The 22,160-nt window shown below is 32.6% G+C and overlaps 4 protein-coding genes across 6 annotated transcripts; 3 read left to right on the plus strand and 1 right to left on the minus strand.

Annotated features, from left to right (window-relative positions):
* The first annotated feature begins 348 nt into the window (after window positions 1-348).
* LOC129915767 (gastrula zinc finger protein XlCGF46.1) lies at window positions 349-22,033 on the plus strand. Of its 3 annotated transcripts, none has more exons than XM_055995434.1 (5): window positions 349-856; window positions 914-1,211; window positions 4,261-4,428; window positions 4,483-5,117; window positions 21,790-22,033. In XM_055995434.1, exons 1-4 carry the CDS (start codon window positions 452-454, stop codon window positions 5,097-5,099), a joined length of 1,488 nt encoding a protein of 495 aa, XP_055851409.1. In that variant the 5' UTR covers window positions 349-451; the 3' UTR covers window positions 5,100-5,117; window positions 21,790-22,033. The 3 variants fall into 3 exon arrangements, with proteins under 3 accessions (XP_055851409.1, XP_055851410.1, XP_055851408.1); XM_055995435.1 differs by lacking the exon at window positions 21,790-22,033 and adding an exon at window positions 7,897-7,984; XM_055995433.1 differs by lacking the exon at window positions 21,790-22,033 and adding an exon at window positions 5,534-6,327.
* Window positions 8,001-8,822, plus strand: LOC129915774 (uncharacterized). Its single transcript, XM_055995450.1, has 2 exons — window positions 8,001-8,365; window positions 8,422-8,822. Exons 1-2 carry the CDS (start codon window positions 8,125-8,127, stop codon window positions 8,787-8,789), a joined length of 609 nt encoding a protein of 202 aa, XP_055851425.1. The 5' UTR covers window positions 8,001-8,124; the 3' UTR covers window positions 8,790-8,822.
* Window positions 8,865-15,365, minus strand: LOC129915776 (trafficking protein particle complex subunit 6b). Its single transcript, XM_055995452.1, has 3 exons — window positions 15,210-15,365; window positions 14,880-15,143; window positions 8,865-9,028 (listed from the first exon to the last, which is right to left on the minus strand). Exons 1-3 carry the CDS (start codon window positions 15,276-15,278, stop codon window positions 8,903-8,905), a joined length of 459 nt encoding a protein of 152 aa, XP_055851427.1. The 5' UTR covers window positions 15,279-15,365; the 3' UTR covers window positions 8,865-8,902.
* LOC129915763 (protein O-mannosyl-transferase TMTC4) lies at window positions 17,619-19,892 on the plus strand. Its single transcript, XM_055995429.1, has one exon. The coding sequence runs from the start codon at window positions 17,795-17,797 to the stop codon at window positions 19,817-19,819; it is 2,025 nt and encodes a 674-aa protein (XP_055851404.1). The 5' UTR covers window positions 17,619-17,794; the 3' UTR covers window positions 19,820-19,892.
* Window positions 22,034-22,160: the final 127 nt, after the last annotated feature.

The following is a 22,160-nucleotide window of genomic DNA, read 5'->3' on the forward strand; positions in this document are numbered from 1 at the left end:
ATCATCCCCTCTCTTCCCCATTTAGTTGTGTTTGACAGATTAACATTGAAACTCAAGTCCAGAAGCTGAGTTGGAAAAAGTAACAAAATGTAACTATTTGACACTTCAACACTGGATTTAGGAACGATGTTGTGACGTCACGATGTTACACTTTGTAACTTTTTTCTCATTTAGGAACGATGAAAGTTAACTATTGTTAACAATAGTTAACATTGTCGAGTAAAAGAACGCATCACTAATAAAGTGACTTTTTTTCTAGTGGTGGGTTAAATATCGATACTCAATAGAAAATATCGATAACTTTATTATATTTCCACAAAACGAACACGTCCAACCAAATACACTTGCTAAACAATGTCTAATATTTTGTTTACAAACAACACATCTAATTTTATTGTTCGTCCCTAAAAAACTTTATTATATTTATTTTTATATTGAAAACTTTTAAAAAATGACTGAATTAATGATTTGTCCTATTTGTAAAAAGCCACTTAATAATCAAAATCGTCTGATAACAGAAGATTGTGGCCATTCAAAATGTCGTCAATGTTTAATTTCCGAAGTAAATGGTTGCGAAAAATGCAAACAAAACACTACAATCCATTCAAATGAAGCAATACAAACAAATAGTAATGATGAATTGTTAAAAACTAATGAAAAACCTTTACAAAAAGCATCTAAAACTAAAAAATCAACAATTCCTTCACATATTGTAAAAACCCAAGGCGAAGACAATAAAACCATTTACCATTGCACAATCTGTGATAAACATTTCAAAAGTCGAACTCAACAATATTATCATTTATTTTGTAATAATTCATCAAATAAACCTTTTAAGTGTGATGAATGCTCTAAGGTAAGAACATTCTTTTAGTTTGTATTGATTTTTTTAAGACACAAAATGTCTCGTTAGTATTTTTCAACATCTGCCCATCTAAAATATCACAAAGCTGGACACTCGCAACAGTCTTTTGAATGCTCAGTTTGTAGTAAGCAATTTCCTAAAATTCAAATTCTAAAAAAACATGAAAAACTTCATAAAGCAATTGCTGAGCGATGCAACGAATGTGGGGTAACGTTAAGGAATAAAGAAGCATTGGATGCTCACATGAAGAGACACCAAAACATTTTGCCTTTTAAATGTAAAGATTGCGATAAAAAGTTCTCACTTCAAACATCGCTACGAATGCATCAACAAATTGTTCACATGGGTAAGTGATTGTATAAATTCATCGTAGAAAATGACCTAGTGTCTGATCCTTAATGCATCTTTAATTTTATCAACTAAAAAATGTGTGTGTTTCTAGCTTTATTTTCCCAATTTATAAAATAGGTCTCAAAAATGAAATCGTAAACTATTGACCGATAGCTAAACTGTCAAGCATTTTCAAAAACTTTGAAAATAACAACATCTTCGGTTGCAACGCTCGTCTATAATGACACTACTTTTGTTAGTTCTCTTGATAAAGCTAACCTTCTTATCAAGCAGTTTGCTGTCAATTCATCGTTCCCAAAATGTGTCATTATTCAACCCTCACTTGAGCGAGTAAATAGTTTTATGGGACTTATCTTTTTTCGCACTCGTGCAGTGGCAAGAGTTCGTAAAGATTTTGACATACACAAATCCGCTGGCCAAGATAGTATCCCTCCCATAGTTCTGAAGAGATGTTCTTCTACGCTGGCAAAACCACTGCGTAAGCTTTTTCATCTGTCCTACCCTATAGGTCTCGTTCCGTGTGGAGTGGATGGAAAACAGCATTTGTCCAGCCTGTCCCTAAAAACGGCGAATCTTCCTCACTATCGTCCTATTACACTTACGTCCCTTCTTTCCAAGGTCATGCAAACGCTGATTAATTTCCAGCTTAAGAAATATCTTGAAGAACGGAAGCTTCTTAATGACCGGCAGTATGGCTTTGTTAGCAATTGGTCCACTGGAGATTTGATGGTTTATCTCGAATCGTTTTGGAGAAAGTAAGATTATTGCGCTTGATATTTCAAAGGCATTTGATAGAGTTTGGCATCAAGCTCTCTTATCGAAAATGCTTGCATTCGGTATTGATGAATCTCTTTTTCGCTGGATTAAAAATTACCTTTGGAACCGTTCAATTCAAGCTGCATTAGGGAGATTCATACTGAAACTCACAATATAAAAGCTGGTGTGCCCCAGGGCTTTGTTTTGTCTCCGACTCTCTTCCTCATTTTCATTAATGATCTGCTCTCTGAAACTTCTAATCGATTAAATTATTGTTTCGCTGATGATAATACCCTCAGCTTTTCATATTCGTTTTTTCGAAACTCCAACGGAAAAATATGATAAGCTCATTAAATTCTGATCTCGAATGCATTGTCCAATGGGGAATAATAAACAGCGCAGAATTTAATTCTTATAAAACACAATGCTGCTTACTATCGTTAAAACGAAACCTTCCCCCTTTGCCACTATCAATGAGTGGTTCTTGCATCGAGGAAATTGATCAGCTTTCGATGCTAGGTATGTCCATTACAAACCACCTCATGTGTAATGAGCATATATTCGATGTAGCCAAAACTCTGCGAAATGCTTAGGTTTCCTCCGAAGATGTAAGAAATATTTCACCCCTTCTGATCTGGCTACAATTTATAAAGCATACATTCGTCCAAAGCTCGAGTATAATTCCCATATCTGGGCAGGTGCTCCTAAGACCCACTTGAGTTATTTGGACAGAATTCAAAATACAGCATTTAATGCTTTTATAAATAGAGCATTTAACATTCCAATGGACAAAACTGATTTTTATAATGAAATAAACATAATCAAATGTATAGCTTACAATAATGGATACAAAACAACAACAATAGACAAATTAATAAATAAAAAGAAAAAGAAAATAAACAACAACAAAATTGCAAACACAATAACAATAGAAAATCCAAAATACACATCAATAGCATATACTAACATAGTACCACAAATATTAACAAATCAATTTAAAAAACTAAACATAAACATAAGAAACAAAATTCTACTCCGGAGTCTGTAAATTAAAATGCAATGATTGCAACAAATTTTACATTGGACAAACGGGTAGAACCTTTGAAGAAAGATTTGAAGAATACAAACCCAAAAAAAACACCAGATCTACATATATGTATGCATTACATTTAATAGAACACAACCATAACTACACAGACATTGAAACTAACTTACAAACATTACATATATGCAGGAAAGGCAGAATTCTTGACGCGACGACAGAAGAATTTGAAATTTACAAATCTTACAGACAAGAACAGGACAATATACTAAACGACAAACTAACAATTAAACCAAACGCAAAACGCATGTATCATGCCACTCCTTATTTTATAATTATTATTTTTTTTAATGTTCTAATGAAATAGCAATTCAACCGTAATACTCGTACTTCAAGGAATGCCCATAACTTTACACTTGAGCCCAATTTCGGGCGTACCATCAGATACAGAGATTTTCTCTTAAGCTGTACTACTAGAATGTGGAATGCATTACCCGCCTCAGTTTTTCCCTCCCATTTTAATGTTTAGAAATTTAAAATTAATGTGCATCGGTATCGCCTTTTACATCCTTTCCTCTTTTCCTAAAGAGGAAAGGAAAACCTGAATTCCTACGAACTTTTGGTTTTTAGTTATGAATAGAGTCTAAAAAGTCCTTTCTTTTGATGTCTCATTCGATAGATTTGGAGTTTTCACCAAAATTTTCTAAAAGTCCGTTTTTTTAGACAGAGATTTTTTTTTTTAGGAATATTTTTTTTTTTCATTCAGAAGCAGATATTTTCGGATCAAAGTCCCGAAAAAGTTTTGGTTTGCAGATATGAGATCACATTGAACAGGCATATGCAATGCATTCAGTTAAAAAATATTACAAATTTGTTTTTTAAGAGTTTCGTAAATTATCCAAGGGGTAACCCTTGTCTTAAAAAACGGAATTTTAAAAAATCTTGTCCAAATCCATCGAATGAGACATCAAAAGAAAAGACTTTTTAGACTCTAGTCATAACCGAAAAAGTTTTCTCTAAATTAAGGTTTTTAGTTTGTTTTGTTTCCGTTAAGGAACTTTTATGTGGGTCTTAGGGCCAGGTATTAATACAACCTAAAGGAAAAACCTATAACAAGAACCAAAAAATAAATCTAAAAAAAATAGGTTTATTTAGACTAAGTTAGTTTTTAAGTCATAGCTTATTCTAAACTTAAATAAATAACTTCTAATGCTTTACAAAAATATATATTTTTATAATTTGTTAGGAGCCAAAAAATTCAAATGTGAAATCTGTGGAAAAGTATTCAACAGAAATTCATCCTTAAAGACCCACTCAATAAGTCATTCTGGTCAAAAAGAACACAGTTGTTCCAAATGCCCTAGATATTTTATTGATAAGAAATCTTTGATGAGGCATAGTAGAATTCACAATGGTGAGTGTTATGGAACATCAAAATCAATATTCTTACTATTTTTTGATTTTTCAGTTAAATCAAAGTATAAGTGTACTCTTTGTGACACATCAAGCATTCGAAAGGATAACATTCTTCGGCACATTCGAAACATGCATCCAAATGAAGACAAAACTTGTATGGAAGAAGTCACTGAAGAATATGAGTCTTCAGAAAATGAGAGTTCTGACAATGAGAAAGTTGTTTCCAAAAACGTTCCAGACGAAACATCACTCCTAACTACAGACTCGGGCAATCTTAATTATATACCTAAAATTATTGTAAATAGTTCTGTTATCAGATGCATTGGAAATGTTAAACCTGTAACAATTATCGATGAAAACCAATCGAAACCCAAGGCAGTCGAACAACAAACACCTGCTGCCGTAACTCATCCAATAGTTACGATACATAAAAAATTGAAAAAAGCATACGATCCACATGAGATTTATAGAAAAATTCTTTATGACGAAGATAGCACCCAGGACAATGATACTAATAGCAATGTTGAAGAAACTACAAATACAGTTAATGAACAAACGAAACAACTTGTACAGGAATCAACTGTAATTTGCAATGGACAACAATCGAATTTCTCTGAAACTCACTGGCGGAAGAATTTCAAACACAATTACCAAATTCAATTCGATTGATCTATATTTTTTTAAAAGGTAGGATAAGTTTTAAATAAAAAAATATTTTACTTATTTATAAATTTTGGAAAAGACATTATAGTTTTAGTAAAGTAATTATAACCTTTTCTCTGAACTGTTATGTCGATAAAAAAGACCTCAACTTTGATTTTTGATCCTAGGCTGCTTCTTGTACTTTTTTTTAGAGAAATACTTCTGCAATGCTGCTCATAACCCTTTGTTTTTACTTACTTTGCCATCTAATTAAGAAAAATCCACATAAGAATACTTTAACTCTCCCATCGAGCTGCTCTATGACATTTTCGCTATTAAAACCATTCACTAAATATAACTATTATTTTTTAAACATCAGTCAGCACACAAATCCTTATTCAAATTTAACACTTTGACGAGGGTGAAAACTAAGAAAAAAAATTCATGAATCAATTTCACAGATTCACGTATATTAAGACGTATATGAAAACCGTATATGAAGACCGATTTGAATAAATTGTGCTCAGTTTGTATACATGGATTACGCCTTCCAACTAATCGATTAAAACGGTGATAAGAAGCACCAGGTAAAAGATTCAGATAGGAACTTGACCACTTCCAGAAGATAAAACCATCAACCAAATCGACTATGTCTTAATTAACGCAAGGCATGCATTGATACGTCGATACTTTTCGAGAAGCGAACTTTCATTCTGACTATTCATTGCTACAGAGCTTTAATAACTTACGAAACGTATTACCGCAACTCAAGTATTTAGATTCTAAAGTTTCCTACTGACTAATTGACGATAAATAATATGGCATTTTGTCAATATCGAATATATCCGAGTGCTCCAAGGAAGAAACAAGACTATATTAAATAAGCTTATCCGGGATAAGCTTATTACCAAAATGAAAAAAAAAAATATTGTAAGGACATTTGACGTCGGCAACTTTTTATCATTAGACACTGAAGACTTTTACCTAATCGTATCTATCTTAATCTTTCGCAAGACTATCATCAGCAATTAATAAGAAAGTTCTAGAAAACAAAAATAGATAGGCTCATGCAGCGAGACAAGAGTCCTATGAATTAATAGAACTCCTTACCACTAGGAACTTAACGATATGGCAGACAGTCCCTCAGCTTAACTTGCAACACAGAATATTCGAACCCTTACTTCTCAGTCAATTTAGAGCAGCTATGACATATTCTACCTCAGAACAGAAGGCTTCCGAGATTAGAAAGTAGTTATTACTGAGTGTGGATTGAACATTTTAAAAGAATATTTTTCTAGAGGCAAATATTAGTTGTTAATAACAATGCATAGTTTCAACTGATGATCACGGTTAAAATATGCTCCCGTCCAACCTAGACTAATGTCGAATTCCTTTCAATTGAAAAATCGAATTTTCGGCGATCTCGAAGCGAATTTTTTCTGAAAATCATGTTCCATAGAAAAAAAAAATCGCCTCAAACGAAGCAGAATTCGAATTTTTTTTAATCCTTCTTTTTTGAGAGATTTACACGGATTTGCACACACACTTGGAACATTTGACATTTCTCAAACGTCAAGCTGAAAGTTTTCTTCGTGTTGTTTGTTTATTTGAGAACACCAACTTCAAAAAAAGATAAAATTTTAATTGAATGTCGTATTTTTATTGCGGAAAAATATGAAATAAATAAAAAAAAAAAACAATGTGCGATCAAAATATATTTTTTCCTGGCATAGTTCTTGTGAAAAAGTCAAATTACTGTGACTTTTCTTCTCGTAATTATCGTCAAAAAAATTTTTCTCTGTAAAACCACAGCATACGGCCAAAATAATAACCTTCTACTTCATCTTCACTCAGATCTTAATAATAACTGCAATTTCCCTTTGATTCTGATTAAAATAAATCTATATTACCGAAGAAAATAAACAAAATTATTGATCAAAGGAATCTCTGGTTTTATTTTGCAGAAATTGTTATGGTTTCAGCTTGACGTTTGTGTAAAAATTGTTGTCAAATGACACACATACAATCGCAAAAAGAATTCGGTCTGTTTTCATGTTCCTTTTTAACACCAAAAATTCGATTTTTTTTTAGGCGATTCAAAAAATTGAAAGAAATTCGACATAAGTTAGAAAAGCTATATTCAAACTTTATACACAAAGGAACTACCTGTTTATTCTGTTCTTATCCCAACGAAAAAAAAAATCCCAGTTGAATGAAAATTCAATACAGCGTGCTTAAAGAAAAAAGGCTTTTTTAACATTACCAGAAGATGCTATTAGCTAGCCCATTTTTACATTTGAACGAAAATTCGTTAAATTATTTTTAAGGTTGAATAAATTGATATTTAAAAATTTTTTTTTTTTTTAATTGATATTTTTTATAAAACAATGCAAAATGTATGTATACATGTATCACTTTTGAATATAACGACCCATACGCAGATTGTACGCTGGGAACAAAACAATCAAAATCTCATATTATCTCCTACCCTTCGGAGAGCGTATGTCGTCGAAATTGACGTCGAATTGCATATTCCAACATTTTTGTAAAAAAAATTATTAATAGAATCCCAATTTCTGTAAACTGCATTTATTTCTGAGGAAGCATTCTTTATGAATTGATTTCAAGATCAACAACAGGAAATACAAAACCTGATCTCTATCACCCTTGAACTTGAAACACTCTAAAAAAAAGTCTAAATTTAAATCAGCCATTTGCATCATACCAATTAAATTTAACATCTGAACAAAAAAAAAAAAAATAAATAAACAAATCTACCTTCGCAACATTCTCCAAATATTGCTTTTGAATAATTTATTTATAGAAATTTTTAATAACACGCGCCCCAATCGCCCCAAACACACAAAATCATCATCATCAAAACACACCTAACATAAGGGACACCAGAAGAAGAATATTTTATTTTTTATCAGAGAACCTGAACGAGAAATATCTTTTGGCAACAATCCATATGGTTTTATCGTAATTGCTTAATCGCAAACGGTAGGTGAATTTTTGTTTGCCAAATGGCTATGCCACTAGAAGCGAAACAATGTTCAAAGATTCATTTGAAGAGCAACTGCGTGTTCTAACAGACGAAAAGGATTGGGAGGGAGTTCTCAAATTGAGTGAAACTTTGCCTTTGGATAAGAAGAGTAAATATCTTTGGACATGGCCAACAGGAGAAGCTTTACAGATAATAAAATCCACCCTACATGAATTGGGAATTGGAAAACTATTGAGTGTCGGTTGTGGAACTGGATTACTTGAATGGATTATTAAAGAAAGCATAGGTAAGGGTAAAGTGATAAGTGGAAGTGTATTAAAAATATATATTTCCCGTCTAAAGGTGCGGCAGTGTATGGCCTTGAAGTAGACCGTTCATGGTGGGAAAGTAGCTACTCACCGATTAGTTACATAAAATTGAATTTCATTAATGACGTCCATATGGACCCATGTTTTCTGCAAGAATGCTGTGATACAAAAGATTGGGATTTTGGAATGGTCTTTTGCTATTTTAACAATGGAAAAGCTTTCCACGATTATCTTAGGCTTTATAAAGGATCAGTTGTGATAATTATTGGACCTGCTCCAGGAGTTGGAATACACACAGATCCGCCTCCACTTAAGGCTGATTTCTGCGATTCAGGATGGAAGATGCTAAAGTACTTTAACATATCCAAAGATGATATAATTTCATTCTATACTAAATCATAACTGAATGAGATATTCAGAATATTTTACTCAAGGTCATTCGTCTCATTTTGTGTCTGTAATTTATTGCAACAGTAGTGAAAATAACATTCGTACTTTTTTTTTTTTTTTTTTTCTTAATTTAATTTAACTTGAACATGGAATTTACAAGAAGGAATTGATTGCACTTCAGCAGTGACTGTACTGTTGATTCCTAAATTAGCCAAGGCACCTCGCACTAACCCGCAGGTGAAGGCAACAAACTGAAATTCAATAAAAAAAAAACTATTTAATTCAGAACTTGTTGAATTGTTTGGGGATAGTACGATAACTAAGGCGGTGAAAATTAATAATGAATTTTTGTAGAAGAGTCAAATACAAGCATTTTTTACTATGGGAGTGGGGTCTATCTCCTCGCGTTTAGAAGAGAGGGGTAATTTTCTAAAAAATGACTCAAAATTAAAAAAAATATTTAAAAATGACGGCAACACTTACAGTGTGAATGATACCTTTATCAAAAGCCAGAATTTCACACTTTATTTTAATTTTTAAATCAAGTTATTTCAATCAATACTTTTTGAAATAATCGATTTCAAAGTCAAAATTTGGGAAAAGAAGTTAAAAAAATTACATTAAATACAATTTTTGTAAGGATTGTGCATTTCAATACAAAATGTTCTAATAAAATAAACTGCCTAAATTGATTTCTTATCAAACGTTGAAAACCATTATGCCGTCTAGTTTTTGAGAAAAATACGTACATACATATGTACATAGTTTATTGAAAAATACGAAAACTACTTTTTTAAGAAGAAATTGTATTGCACGTGTTTTACCAATGTTATCGTTAAAGGGGGTTTAGTTCCTTTTCTGGTGAACGGGACCAGGCAAAATTTAATTTAAACACTGTTGACATTGGTGCCTGCTTGACGACTTTACATACCCTGAGCGGAGAAACGAAGTTGCGTGAGCGGGACAGAGGATCCAAAAAATAAAGTTAAAATTCTGAGAACCCGCGAAGCTGGCAAGGTACTTTTTAGATAATAAAATCTATTGACATTGGCTTCTGCCATGCGAGGTATCTAGTGTTTTTCCTGGAGATACACAAAGTACTTACCATACATAGAGTAAGGCCGTGTGTGAATTGCGTTAAATAGTTAACACCGTGTAAAATTTTTGACACTATTGAGGTAAATAAAAAAAATTTCAGCTCTATGGATTATCGTTTAAAATTTTTTCTGCCATGATACTCCTTTTTAATAAAAAAAAAAACAAAACAAAACCATCTGCAAAAAAAAATTAACTCAAATTTAACCCAGGTCCCAGAGCCCAATAAATTTTTAACAGCTGGAAATTTTTTATTCACCTCAATAGTGTCAACAATTTTACACAGTGTTAACTATTTAACGCAATTCACACACGGCCTAAATGTATAAAATATTAAAGACATTTTTAATGGTGGCACTGTAATGCCAAATTTATCGAAAAAAGTTAAAAAATTAAAAATCTGATAAAAAAGTAGTTTTCATGTTTTTTTCAATTTTCTCAAAAACTTTAAGGCATATAAACATATGGGTTTCATTGTTTGATCAGAAATCAATTGACGCAGTTTACTTCATCAATCAATTTTGTATTCAAGTTCAGTCTTAACAAAAATAGTATTCAATGTCGTCGCTTTCAAGGCAAAGTGGCATAAGTCGAAATTTGTCATTTTGAGTTTAGAGCACAGAACTGATTAAAAAAAACTCAATTTTTCTGTGTAATAAGCGCTTTCCTACTTCTTCTAGTTCCCAAGTTGTGAAAAAGTGCTGCTGTTAATTTTCACAAAAATCCCTGTAATTTTGTATATATTAATGGCATTTCTATAGTTATGCTGTTATCGTCGATAGGATTGGTTTTGTGTTTTCGAATAAAACGGAAAAACTAATAAAATGTCAAATAAAAGAGCAACCGGTAAGATTTTTTCATCATTTCGGCTTTTTTTTTCGTTTAAATTAAATTTTTCGGTAAACTAAGTCCGTTTCTGTAACTGAGTTTTTTGTATAAGCGAGAATAAGTGCATTTTTTTGTATCTTTTTCGTTATTAAATAAATAAAATTGAGTTAAAATGATATAATATTTTTATATTTTTAGTTTTGTCTTTTAATAATAATAAACGGCACTTTTTTCATAGCATCAGAAAAAAACTATTTCAAAAATAGTTCTATTTTTTCGAAAAACGGCACTCCAAACAATTTTTTTTTTTTTAATATTGCGTTTTTTATAAAAGTTAGTATATCATAGCAAAAAAAATGCAATTTTTCAGTGTATGTATATAACTTTTGAGTTTTGTTTTTTATTGACAACGAAAATCGTTTTTTAAATGTCTCTCCTGAAAATTAGCAAATTCCGACTTATGCCACTATGCCGTTAAAGCGACGATGTGTTTTTTAAAGCTTTTTTCACTATTTTTCAGCCTTATTGTGATTTACATATATCAATCGATAGTTTGGGATTTTTAAACCTAATTTATAGGAAAACTGGTCAACTATTTAATGGAATTTTGTATTTAGAATTCATTTAATAACGGTTAGGACCATTCTCTGCCTTCAAAACTTATCTTAATTAAGTAATAAGATATCGAAATTTATTATCGATTGATAGTTGCAAATCGCAATAAGGCTTTTTGACTTTGAATTCGATTATTTCAAAAACTATTCCTTGATTTGAAATTTAAAATTAATGTCGAATTCCTTTCAATTTTTTGAATCGCCTCAAAAAAATCGAATTTTTGGTGTTAAAAAGGAACATGAAAACAGATCGAATTCTTTTCGCGATTGTATGTGTGTCATTTGACAACAATTTTTACACAAACGTCAAGCTGAAACCAAAACAATTTCTGCAAAATAAAACCAGAGATTCCTTTGATTAATAATTTTGTTTATTTTCTTCGGTAATATAGATTTATTTTAATCAGAATCAAAGGGAAATTGCAGTTATTATTAAGATCTGAGTGAAGATGAAGTAGAAGGTTATTATTTTGGCCGTATGCTGTGGTTTTACAGAGAAAAATTTTTCTGACGATAATTACGAGAAGAAAAGTCACAGTAATTTGACTTTTTCACAAGAACTATGCCAGGAAAAAATATATTTTGATCGCACATTGTTTTTTTTTTTATTTATTTCATATTTTTCCGCAATAAAAATACGATATTTAATTAAAATTTTCTGTTTAGTCTAAGAGCCAGGAGCAGATTTCTTGCGTGAGAGGTAACCGATTCATATGAATGTCAGAGGTAGCGTGGGTCATGGTGATGACGAATACCTTAGTCTGCCTGCATTTATTTGGGCCGTTGTCAAGAAAAAGCGCATCAAAAGTACCATTTTTCTGAAAATCGATTTAGTGAGGGTAACCACTTAAAATTTATTGATAACCAACGCCACATACTCACTGATAACAAATATACCAATGGCAGACATTTTAAGTGTGGCCAAAGCCCCGGCAGACTGTCCCGAAAATGCGTTTTTTTTTGCGTTTTTAGACTTTGGGGTAACCACCTAAAATTAATCGCATCCTGTAGCGGTGGACTCCCTGATAACAAAAATACCCATGGCAGACATTTTGAGTGTGGCCAAACCCTCGGCAGACGGTTTTGAAAATGCAGTTTTTCTGAAAATTGATTTATTTAGGGTAACCACTTGAAATTAGTCGCAGCCTGTAGCGGTGGTCTCCCTGATAACAAAAATACCCATGGCAGACATTTTGAGTGTGGCCAAACCCTCGGCAGACGGTTTTGAAAATGCAGTTTTTCTGAAAATTGATTTATTTAGGGTAACCACTTAAAACTAGTCGCATCCTGTAGCGGTGGACTCCCTGATGACAAAAATACCCATGGCAGACATTTTGAGTGTGGCCAAACCCCCGGCAGACGCTCCCGAAAATGCAGTTTTTCTGAAAATTTATTTATTTTACTTTTTCACATAACTCGCGTATTATTGGACCTAGCAGAAACAATTGTATAGCAATCTTAAAGATAATTGAATTTCCTACAGAATATGTTAAATACGTTTTTTCGATTAAACCTTCGGTTTAAGAGTTAGGGTGGTTTTTTTGAAGCAAGTCAAAGGGTGATTTTCTTATTTTCGTCATATCTCTTTTATTTGAGCTTTTTTAAAAATTAATTTGAAGTAAAAGTTGTAGATCTTTTTATTACCTTCATTTATTACATTAACGGTTTTTCGATTTGACAGACCGTTTTCGATCTGTAGGAAAAAAACTTCAAAAAGTTTGCATTTTTTTATATAGCTTTTTCCTATATAAAAAATTGTAATCTTTTTACCCCTCCCCGCCTAAAACTATACAATTTTTTTCTTGCCTGAGTGCAACCTACACGCCTAGGTTTTTTGTTACATTTATTGCAAATTACCCTGTACTATGTAGAACCTTTTTCCTATATAAAAAATTGCAAACTTTTTGAAGTTTTTTTCCTACAGATCGAAAACGGTCTGTCAAATCGAAAAACCGTTAATGTAATAAATGAAGTTAATAAAAAGATCTACAACTTTTACTTCAAATTAATTTTTAAAAAAGCTCAAATAAAAGAGATATGACGAAAATAAGAAAATCACCCTTTGACTTGCTTCAAAAAAACCACCCTAACTCTTAAACCGAAGGTTTAATCGAAAAAACGTATTTAACATATTCTGTAGGAAATTCAATTATCTTTAAGATTGCTATACAATTGTTTCTGCTAGGTCCAATAATACGCGAGTTATGTGAAAAAGTAAAATAAATAAATTTTCAGAAAAACTGCATTTTCGGGAGCGTCTGCCGGGGGTTTGGCCACACTCAAAATGTCTGCCATGGGTATTTTTGTCATCAGGGAGTCCACCGCTACAGGATGCGACTAGTTTTAAGTGGTTACCCTAAATAAATCAATTTTCAGAAAAACTGCATTTTCAAAACCGTCTGCCGAGGGTTTGGCCACACTCAAAATGTCTGCCATGGGTATTTTTGTTATCAGGGAGACCACCGCTACAGGCTGCGACTAATTTCAAGTGGTTACCCTAAATAAATCAATTTTCAGAAAAACTGCATTTTCAAAACCGTCTGCCGAGGGTTTGGCCACACTCAAAATGTCTGCCATGGGTATTTTTGTTATCAGGGAGTCCACCGCTACAGGATGCGATTAATTTTAGGTGGTTACCCCAAAGTCTAAAAACGCAAAAAAAAACGCATTTTCGGGACAGTCTGCCGGGGCTTTGGCCACACTTAAAATGTCTGCCATTGGTATATTTGTTATCAGTGAGTATGTGGCGTTGGTTATCAATAAATTTTAAGTGGTTACCCTCACTAAATCGATTTTCAGAAAAATGGTACTTTTGATGCGCTTTTTCTTGACAACGGCCCAAATAAATGCAGGCAGACTAAGGTATTCGTCATCACCATGACCCACGCTACCTCTGACATTCATATGAATCGGTTACTTCTCACGCAAGAAATCTGCTCCCGGCTCTCGGTCTAGTTTATTTGAAGTTGATGTTCTCAAATAAACAAACAACACGAAGAAAACTTTCAGCTTGACGTTTGAGAAATGTCAAATGTTCCAAGTGTGTGTGCAAATCCGTGTAAATCTCTCAAAAAAGAAGGATTAAAAAAAATTCGAATTCTGCTTCGTTTGAGGCGATTTTTTTTTTCTATGGAACATGATTTTCAGAAAAAATTCGCTTCGAGATCGCCGAAAATTCGATTTTTCAATTGAAAGGAATTCGACATAAGTGTAAAATTCTGAATTTGAAAAGATATCTTTTAAAGTTGTAAGTGTTGCCATTAGCACAACATTTTAAACAATTTAGTAAATTGCGCAAGCCATTTAAGTGAAAAATCAGTCTGCTTTTTGGCTTTAGCAATTTACTTAATCGTTTTAAATTTTGCGCCATTGTTTTTAAATATTTTTTATTTTAATCATTTTTAGTTTTTTTTTTGAAAATTGCCCCTCCCTCCTAAATGGGGGGAGATAGACCCCTCCCTCACAAAGAAAAAAATGCTTGTATTTGACTGTTCTACAAAATTCCGTTGCTATTTTTCACTACCTTAGTTATCGTACTCTTGCCAATTGTTTTTTATGATTTTACCTTTGGTGCATGTTCCAGCTGCTTTGTACCTGGTGAGATCCGTGTGAGGAAACGAAAAGCTTTGTCTTGTAACACATAAACACCTTGATGATTTGTTCGTAGATTATCAACTTGTTTTTTGTAAATTAATGTCCAAAAATCTGTACAAATGAATTTCATTGTTTCCAATTCATCTTTGAAACGGGGCCATTCTCTGGTAAGTCGTTCGATTAGACGATAGCCAGTGGAATAGCCAATATATTCGAGGGTGGAGAAATCATTTTCCTAATAACGATAACTTAACAGTATAAAAGGATAGGATTTGGGTTTATTTGAGAAAATATAATTTACTTTATTATCCAGTAAGCAATAATTAACAATTTCTGAATGTAAGCAATCAAAAACAATTTCTTCCGACATGATTTTATTTTAATTTTCTTTTTTGTAAAAAGCAAAGAAAAGTTATCATCAAAAATGAAAACAAATATTTTTGACAAAACGTCAACACGAACGACAGCTAGTTTGACGTTTCAATAGTTTTGTTTGATTTTGCATTTTTTAGAGAAAATGTTTAAGTCCATGCCACAATAGTGCTGCTCCAAAACAAACATTTTTGTTTTCAATACAAACAAAATTTCTAGTGACAGCTGTTGCTATTTATTCGCTAGCATCGCGGTGTGATTCCGTGGAACCATCAAATTCATACGACTAGCAGTCCATGTATAATATGTCAATAGCTCTTTTTTTTGTGGCTTGCATTAGAAGAAGGACAGGTCTTATACAAATCATTTTGGCGCATTTTACCGAAATTGCATAGGACTTTCCTTCACAGGTAATCCACAAGCTAATAGCTTGTGACAAACAGCTTAGTAATGGCCTTACGGAGGTTTTCCTGCAGAGGGTTTATCTAATGCACAAACCGGACTATATAAGATGTTGAATTTATGCATACAAAAAAAGAATTACTTGAATTTTATTTCATTATTTTTGTTTTCTTTTGATTTTTTCTATTTTGCATTTTCTACTTTTTATTTTATTTTATTTATTTAGCTTTTTTTCTATTTTGTTTTTTCTCCGTTTTTATAAATACCACTGCTTTTTCTGTTGTTCTGAAATGATGAGAATATTATTTTAATTGAAAAAGAACACATTTTTTATTTTAACATGGCCCGGCCAGGAATTGATCCCACGTACCTCTGCATACCAAGCCAGTACCTTACCAGTAGACCATGCTCGAATGTTAAAGATGAGTGGAAAATAGGGAGCTAATTGAAACCTCACATTGAAATGCAATGTTTTTTTCCTGTGCGTTACAAACATTGCATATCTGCAAGATAAAAACTTTGCATACTTACAAGAACCTCTTGAAACAGGTCTTATGCACGCCTTCTGTCACTTGAAAATACAAGGCTTCTTTTAGAACGGTTCAAACAGGTCTTATAAAGGTCTTCTTTAACTGATATTTACAAGGCTTCTTCTAAACACTTCTAGATTAGATAGCCTTAGTGCCTGGCTACACGGTGATTTTTCAATCTCCTAAGCAGTGAGTTTGTAGGCAAGAAGGATGAGGAGTGAAGAAGATGCTCACGAAGGGAACTGAATTTTCTGAGGGTAGTACAGTTCCATTGCTAAATTTTTCCTCTTTTTGACGTTTGTTCCTAGAAAATGTAAAAGTGGAACGTGATTGTGCACAACAAATTGAAAAATCACTGTGTAGCCGGGCACTTAAGGAGACCTTCTTTTTTTTCGCGCTAAATTTTAGCCGAGATAAAATTCCCATACAAGTTATCGATAATTTGTATGGGATCCATTTTAGCTCTGATAAAATTTTTCGATAATTTGTATGGGAGCTAAAATTTAGCGTGAGCTGCGTACCAGGCTTAAGCCTTAAGCCTGGTACGCTGCTCGCGCTAAATTTTAGCTCCCATTCAAATTATCGAAAATTTTTAGCCGAGATAAAATGGATCCCATACAAGTTATCGATAACTTGTATGGGAATTTTATCTCAGCTAAAATTTAGCGCGAGCATCGTACCAGGCTTTAAACTAAACGTATACAAATTATAGCTTGTCGAATAGAAAAAAATGCACCCTATAGCCTGGTACGCTGCTCGCGCTAAAATTTAGCTGAGATAAAATTCCCATACAAGTTATCGATAACTTGTATGGGATCCATTTTATCTCGGCTAAAAATTTTCGATAATTTGTATGGGAGCTAAAATTTAGCGCGAGCAGCGTACCAGGCTTATAGCCTGGTACGCTGCTCGCGCTAAATTTTAGCTGAGATAAAATTCCCATACAAGTTATCGATAACTTGTATGGGATCCATTTTATCTCGGCTAAAAATTTTCGATAATTTGTATGGGAGCTAAAATTTAGCGCGAGCAGCGTACCAGGCTTATGCAAGCAAAATTGTTACTTGGGCTATCCGCAGGTTGGTTAAGCTTCTATTCTTATCGGCAGCAGCGTGTTGTTCTTGCAATAGCCTGGTACGCTGCTCGCGCTAAATTTTAGCTCCCATACAAATTATCGAAAATTTTTAGCCGAGATAAAATGGATCCCATACAAGTTATCGATAACTTGTATGGGAATTTTATCTCAGCTAAAATTTAGCGCGAACAGCGTACCAGGCTAATGCATATAAACGCCAACTGCGGGTACGGATAGCAATTTTCAACAAAAAAAACAGCTATTGATTCCTCAGAGATTTTTTCTTTGTGGGACGCGCCTAATGAATTCGACATTAACAAAATTCTAATCCAACAGTACCACAAACTGACATTTAACCGTCAAAATTTTTTCGTCCAAACCTGAAAAATTCCAAAAATTTTGTTTACCCTGGAACTTTTTCATAATAATTTATTTATGTTTACCTTTTATATTTTGTAAAATTAAAAAATCCACCCAAATTATTAAAATAAAAATTCCATCTTCAAAATGGATTGCAATTTAAAAACTTCCTCCATGGTGATTTTAATTTTTACCATCATCTCATACTATCATTCCCTTCCTGGAACATTTGTTTTCGACGATACAGTGGCCATAGTTAAAAACAAAGATGTTACAAAATCACCTATATCATTGCACTCACTACTCAATCATGATTTCTGGGGTGCTAATCTAACAGACACCGAAAGTCACAAATCCTACCGTCCACTGACAACTCTTCTATTCCATTTTGAATATAGTATTCTTCAATTAAGGAGTTATCATATGAAAACAATCAATTTGATAATGCATTTCTTGAATTGTCTTCTAGTTTTGTATTTGTTTTATAGAATAACTAGGAATAAGACAACTGCATTTATAGGAGCACTTTTATTTGCTGTGCATCCAATTCACACAGAAGCCGTGTGTGGAATTGTTGGAAGAGCAGAATTGCTTTTCTGCTTTTGCTTCTTAATATCGATTATTTTAATAGACTCAATTGATGATAATTGTTCATTGAATAGAATGAAATGTCTAGGAATAGTTGTCATCTCAGCAGTTGGTCTGCTGTGTAAGGAAAGCGCTATAACTATTCTCCCAACTTGTGTATTCTATGACCTCGTCAAAAGAGCAAAAAAGGAAGACCTAACTTGGAGTAATATCATTCGTAAAATCTATGTTATCTTTGCTTTGATAACTTCTCTACTTTTGTACCTTCGTTTATGGATTCAGAATTTTGAAAGTCCCAAATTCAATGCAATGGACAATCCAATTGCAGCCAACGAAGATCTCTTAACAAGAATTCTCTCTCAGAATTTTCTCTACTCTCTCAACTGTTGGATTCTTATTTGTCCCATTTGGCTGAGTTTTGATTGGGCTTTGGGTTCTGTAGAACTTGTTACTACTCCACAGGATATTCGTTTCTCTGGAATTGTACTTATGTATTTGATTATTGTCAAAATACTCCAAACAAAATCAAGAACATTGATAATTGGACTTGGATTTTTGATTATTCCATTTCTGCCAGCATGTGGAGTTATTAAAGTTGGTTTTGTCATAGCTGAGAGAGTCTTATATGTACCTTCGATTGGATTTTGTCTTGTAGTTGCTTGTTCATTTCAAAATCTGGCAGCAAAGATATCCGAACATAAGAAATTATTTTTCTTTGCATTTTTATCTGTGATATATCTCCTTACACTTCGGACTCGTGAAAGATCCACTGAATGGATGACAGAAGAGCTTTTATTCTCGTCAGCTCTCACAGTGTGTCCGAATAATGCAAAAGTTCATTATAACATTGCTCGTCTAGCAACTGATAAAGGAGAAAAGAAAAAAGCATTTTATCATTATCACAAAGCAATCGATCTGTATGGAAACTATGAAGCGGCATTGATGAATTTGGGTAATTTATATAGAGAAATTGGTGACTATCAAACTGCAGAATACTATATTAAGCAATCACTTGAAGTACTCGAGGAATTTCCAGCTGCTTGGATGAATTTGGGAATTGTTCAAGCAACGAGAAAGAAACACTCGGAAGCATTACAGAGTTATCGAAATGCTCTGAAATATCGTAAACACTATCCAGTGTGTTATTATAACATGGGCAATTTATTTTTAGAAATTCATGAATTCTCAGAAGCAATCAAACACTGGCAAGAGTCAGTAGCATTGAATCCTTATCAGCCTAAAGCATGGGCAAATATTTTAACGCTTTTAGACAATCAGCAACTATTTGATGATGCTTTGCGATTATCCAATCAGGCAATGAGATATCTTCCTAATGAAACATCAATAATGTTTATTAGAGCTAATGTGCTGGGGAAGATGAAAAATTATGTGGAAGCTGAAGAGTTGTATAAACGTGTGATACAAGCTGAACCGATGAATGCATTGTATCATAGCAATTTTGGAGTTCTCTATCATCGATGGGGAAATGTTGATTTAGCTACAAAGAGCTATTTAACTGCCATTAAATTAGATCCGAAATCAAAGACTGCACGAGATAATCTTAGTAAATTAAGAAAAAAATAATTAAAAAAATATATGTAGAAAAATTGTGTGTATGTATGTTTATTTTGTAAATAAAAAATTATTTATTATTATCTTATAGAGAAAAATGTTGTTTTTTTTTTTTTTTTTAATTTTGAACAAGAGCAGCAATGTGCTTAAAATGTTTCAAAAGCTAAGTTTGTAGAAGTTAGAGGACTCTTATTTGATAGTGGTTACGGCTGCATTAGCTACATCATCGACCGCAGCAGTGGACATTTTGTTTTATCTAAATAGAGCAAATATTCTAAAAAGTGCTTTAAGAAGTGCGTCGATGTCTAAACGTTTCACTCTTAAAAAAAATAATTGAAAAATCTTTTCGGTAGTTATAACTCCTATAATGAGAAAATAATGTATGGGAGAAAGAAAGATATGGAAGAAACAAAGATGTCCTATCAGAAAAGTCCTTACACATTTTCCAAATATTCTATTCTAGTATCGTGAATTTTGTTTCCCTCGGAATATTTTTTCCCCTCAGAATCTATTTTGCGATCGTGAAGTTCCCTCTGAATTTTTTTGTTCAGGGCACAAAATTGTTAAAATGACAAAAATTTCTCTGAAGATTAACTGTCGATACCAATACCAGACAGCTATAATACAAGTCTTGCTTATAAGATTTTTAATAAAATTGAATTGAATTGAAAAATAAATCAATTGTCTATCTATCTACATATCAATAAATTTCGAATGAAATTTCATGATCATTTTCTTTCCTGGGAAATTTTTATTCATGGTGACCATAGCTGACTCCGAAATATTTTCATTCGAATGGAATCAAAATTTGCCCATAAACTGGCTTGCTTGTAATTGTATTGTATATATACACAAAATTAAATATAAAGTAAAATAAAAAAAAAATTTAAGTTTTGAATGAAAATTTCTTAACGGTTTTTTAACAGTTCTTAAAATTCTTTTAAATAACTAAGCCTTGCAAAAATAACAAAAACTCACTCGTAGTGTTTTATTCAAAGGAGAATGGGCAAATTTGTATCGAACGCGGACGTTGCGTGGCCAAAAATGATTTTGTCATTTATTGATGCAGTTAAGTCATAAAAGTATTGTGCAAAAGTTTTCTCCCTGTGACGTGATGTGCCTAACAAATGGTTAAAATGAATTTTTGCATTTAACGCTTTTTATGGATTTTCTCAACTTAAAAGTGTATTTTAATTGCAAAATGCTGATGCTTTGTCATTTTTCCTGAGCATGAAGACTTTAACCTTTAATATCAGCCAAATAGAGACCAAAATATAACATTTTTAAAACTACACTTTCGAGTTTTTTGTTCAATATTTTGTTAGTTTGAATTACATGAAAACTCTCAAAAAAAGTTTCGATAATGTTGGTTTAAAAAGCTTATATTAAGAGTTCTATTGGTCGGATATTCAAGATTATGTCTTCAGGCTCAGGGAAAATGACAGAGCATCATATTTTATGTTCAAAACCAATATATTTTTCACTTTGTCCTTTTCGCATTGCACAATGCATTAACACTACGAATATTGGAATACCTTACATTCTTAGTGCTTTGCAGCAAAACTTCCATAGTAAAAGTTATTCCTAAGTTATAGTTCTTTTATTTGATACCAATTTCATTGATGGCCGCCGAACGTCCAAAATGCCCATTCTCCTTTATTCAAAAAAATTTACAAAAAAAGGCCTAAATTACTTAAAAATTATTTGTACCAAATTTCAAGAACATCCACGTACTCGTACAGTAGAACCACAGACGCACAGATTGAAGCACAGTGGTGCCTTTGGTGCATTGCACTACCATTTCTTGACAAAGTCATGAAATTTGGTACACTGAAGCATATGAGAAGGGAGAAAGCAAAAAATGTAAACGTTCAGAAGTAGAACTTTACTCATACAATTACACGTACCGCTACCGTATACTCTTTCGGTGTCATTCCTTAACTGTTAGTTGTCCAGTAATTTTTGTTTTTTTTTTTCAAAAGTCAATTTCAAGATTGTTTGCTGCTAAATATGACAATGCAGTCGAGGACAATCGAAGGGACCAAATAAGGGGAAGCCACTGCTTGATTGTATCGAGTTAACTAAATTGTATCAACTTACTTGCTGGCACCCAGGCTTCAGTAAATTGTGTGAAATCTTTAATTTTAACAAAAGCATCTACGAGTACAGGAAATCTCAAAATCATCAATAAATTTAACTACCAACGCTAAGCGCAGTAGTAGATTGTAGTGTAGTATAGTTTTAACTTTGTATTATTCTAGTTACTCTTCCAAAAATGAATACAAATTACAAGTGTATTAACATTAAAAACAAATAACGAAATTCTTTTGTTTAAATATTTGTTATATAAATA

The sequence above is a fragment of the Episyrphus balteatus genome, chromosome 3 (assembly GCF_945859705.1).
Source record: "Episyrphus balteatus chromosome 3, idEpiBalt1.1, whole genome shotgun sequence".
Lineage (NCBI taxonomy): Eukaryota > Metazoa > Arthropoda > Insecta > Diptera > Syrphidae > Episyrphus > Episyrphus balteatus.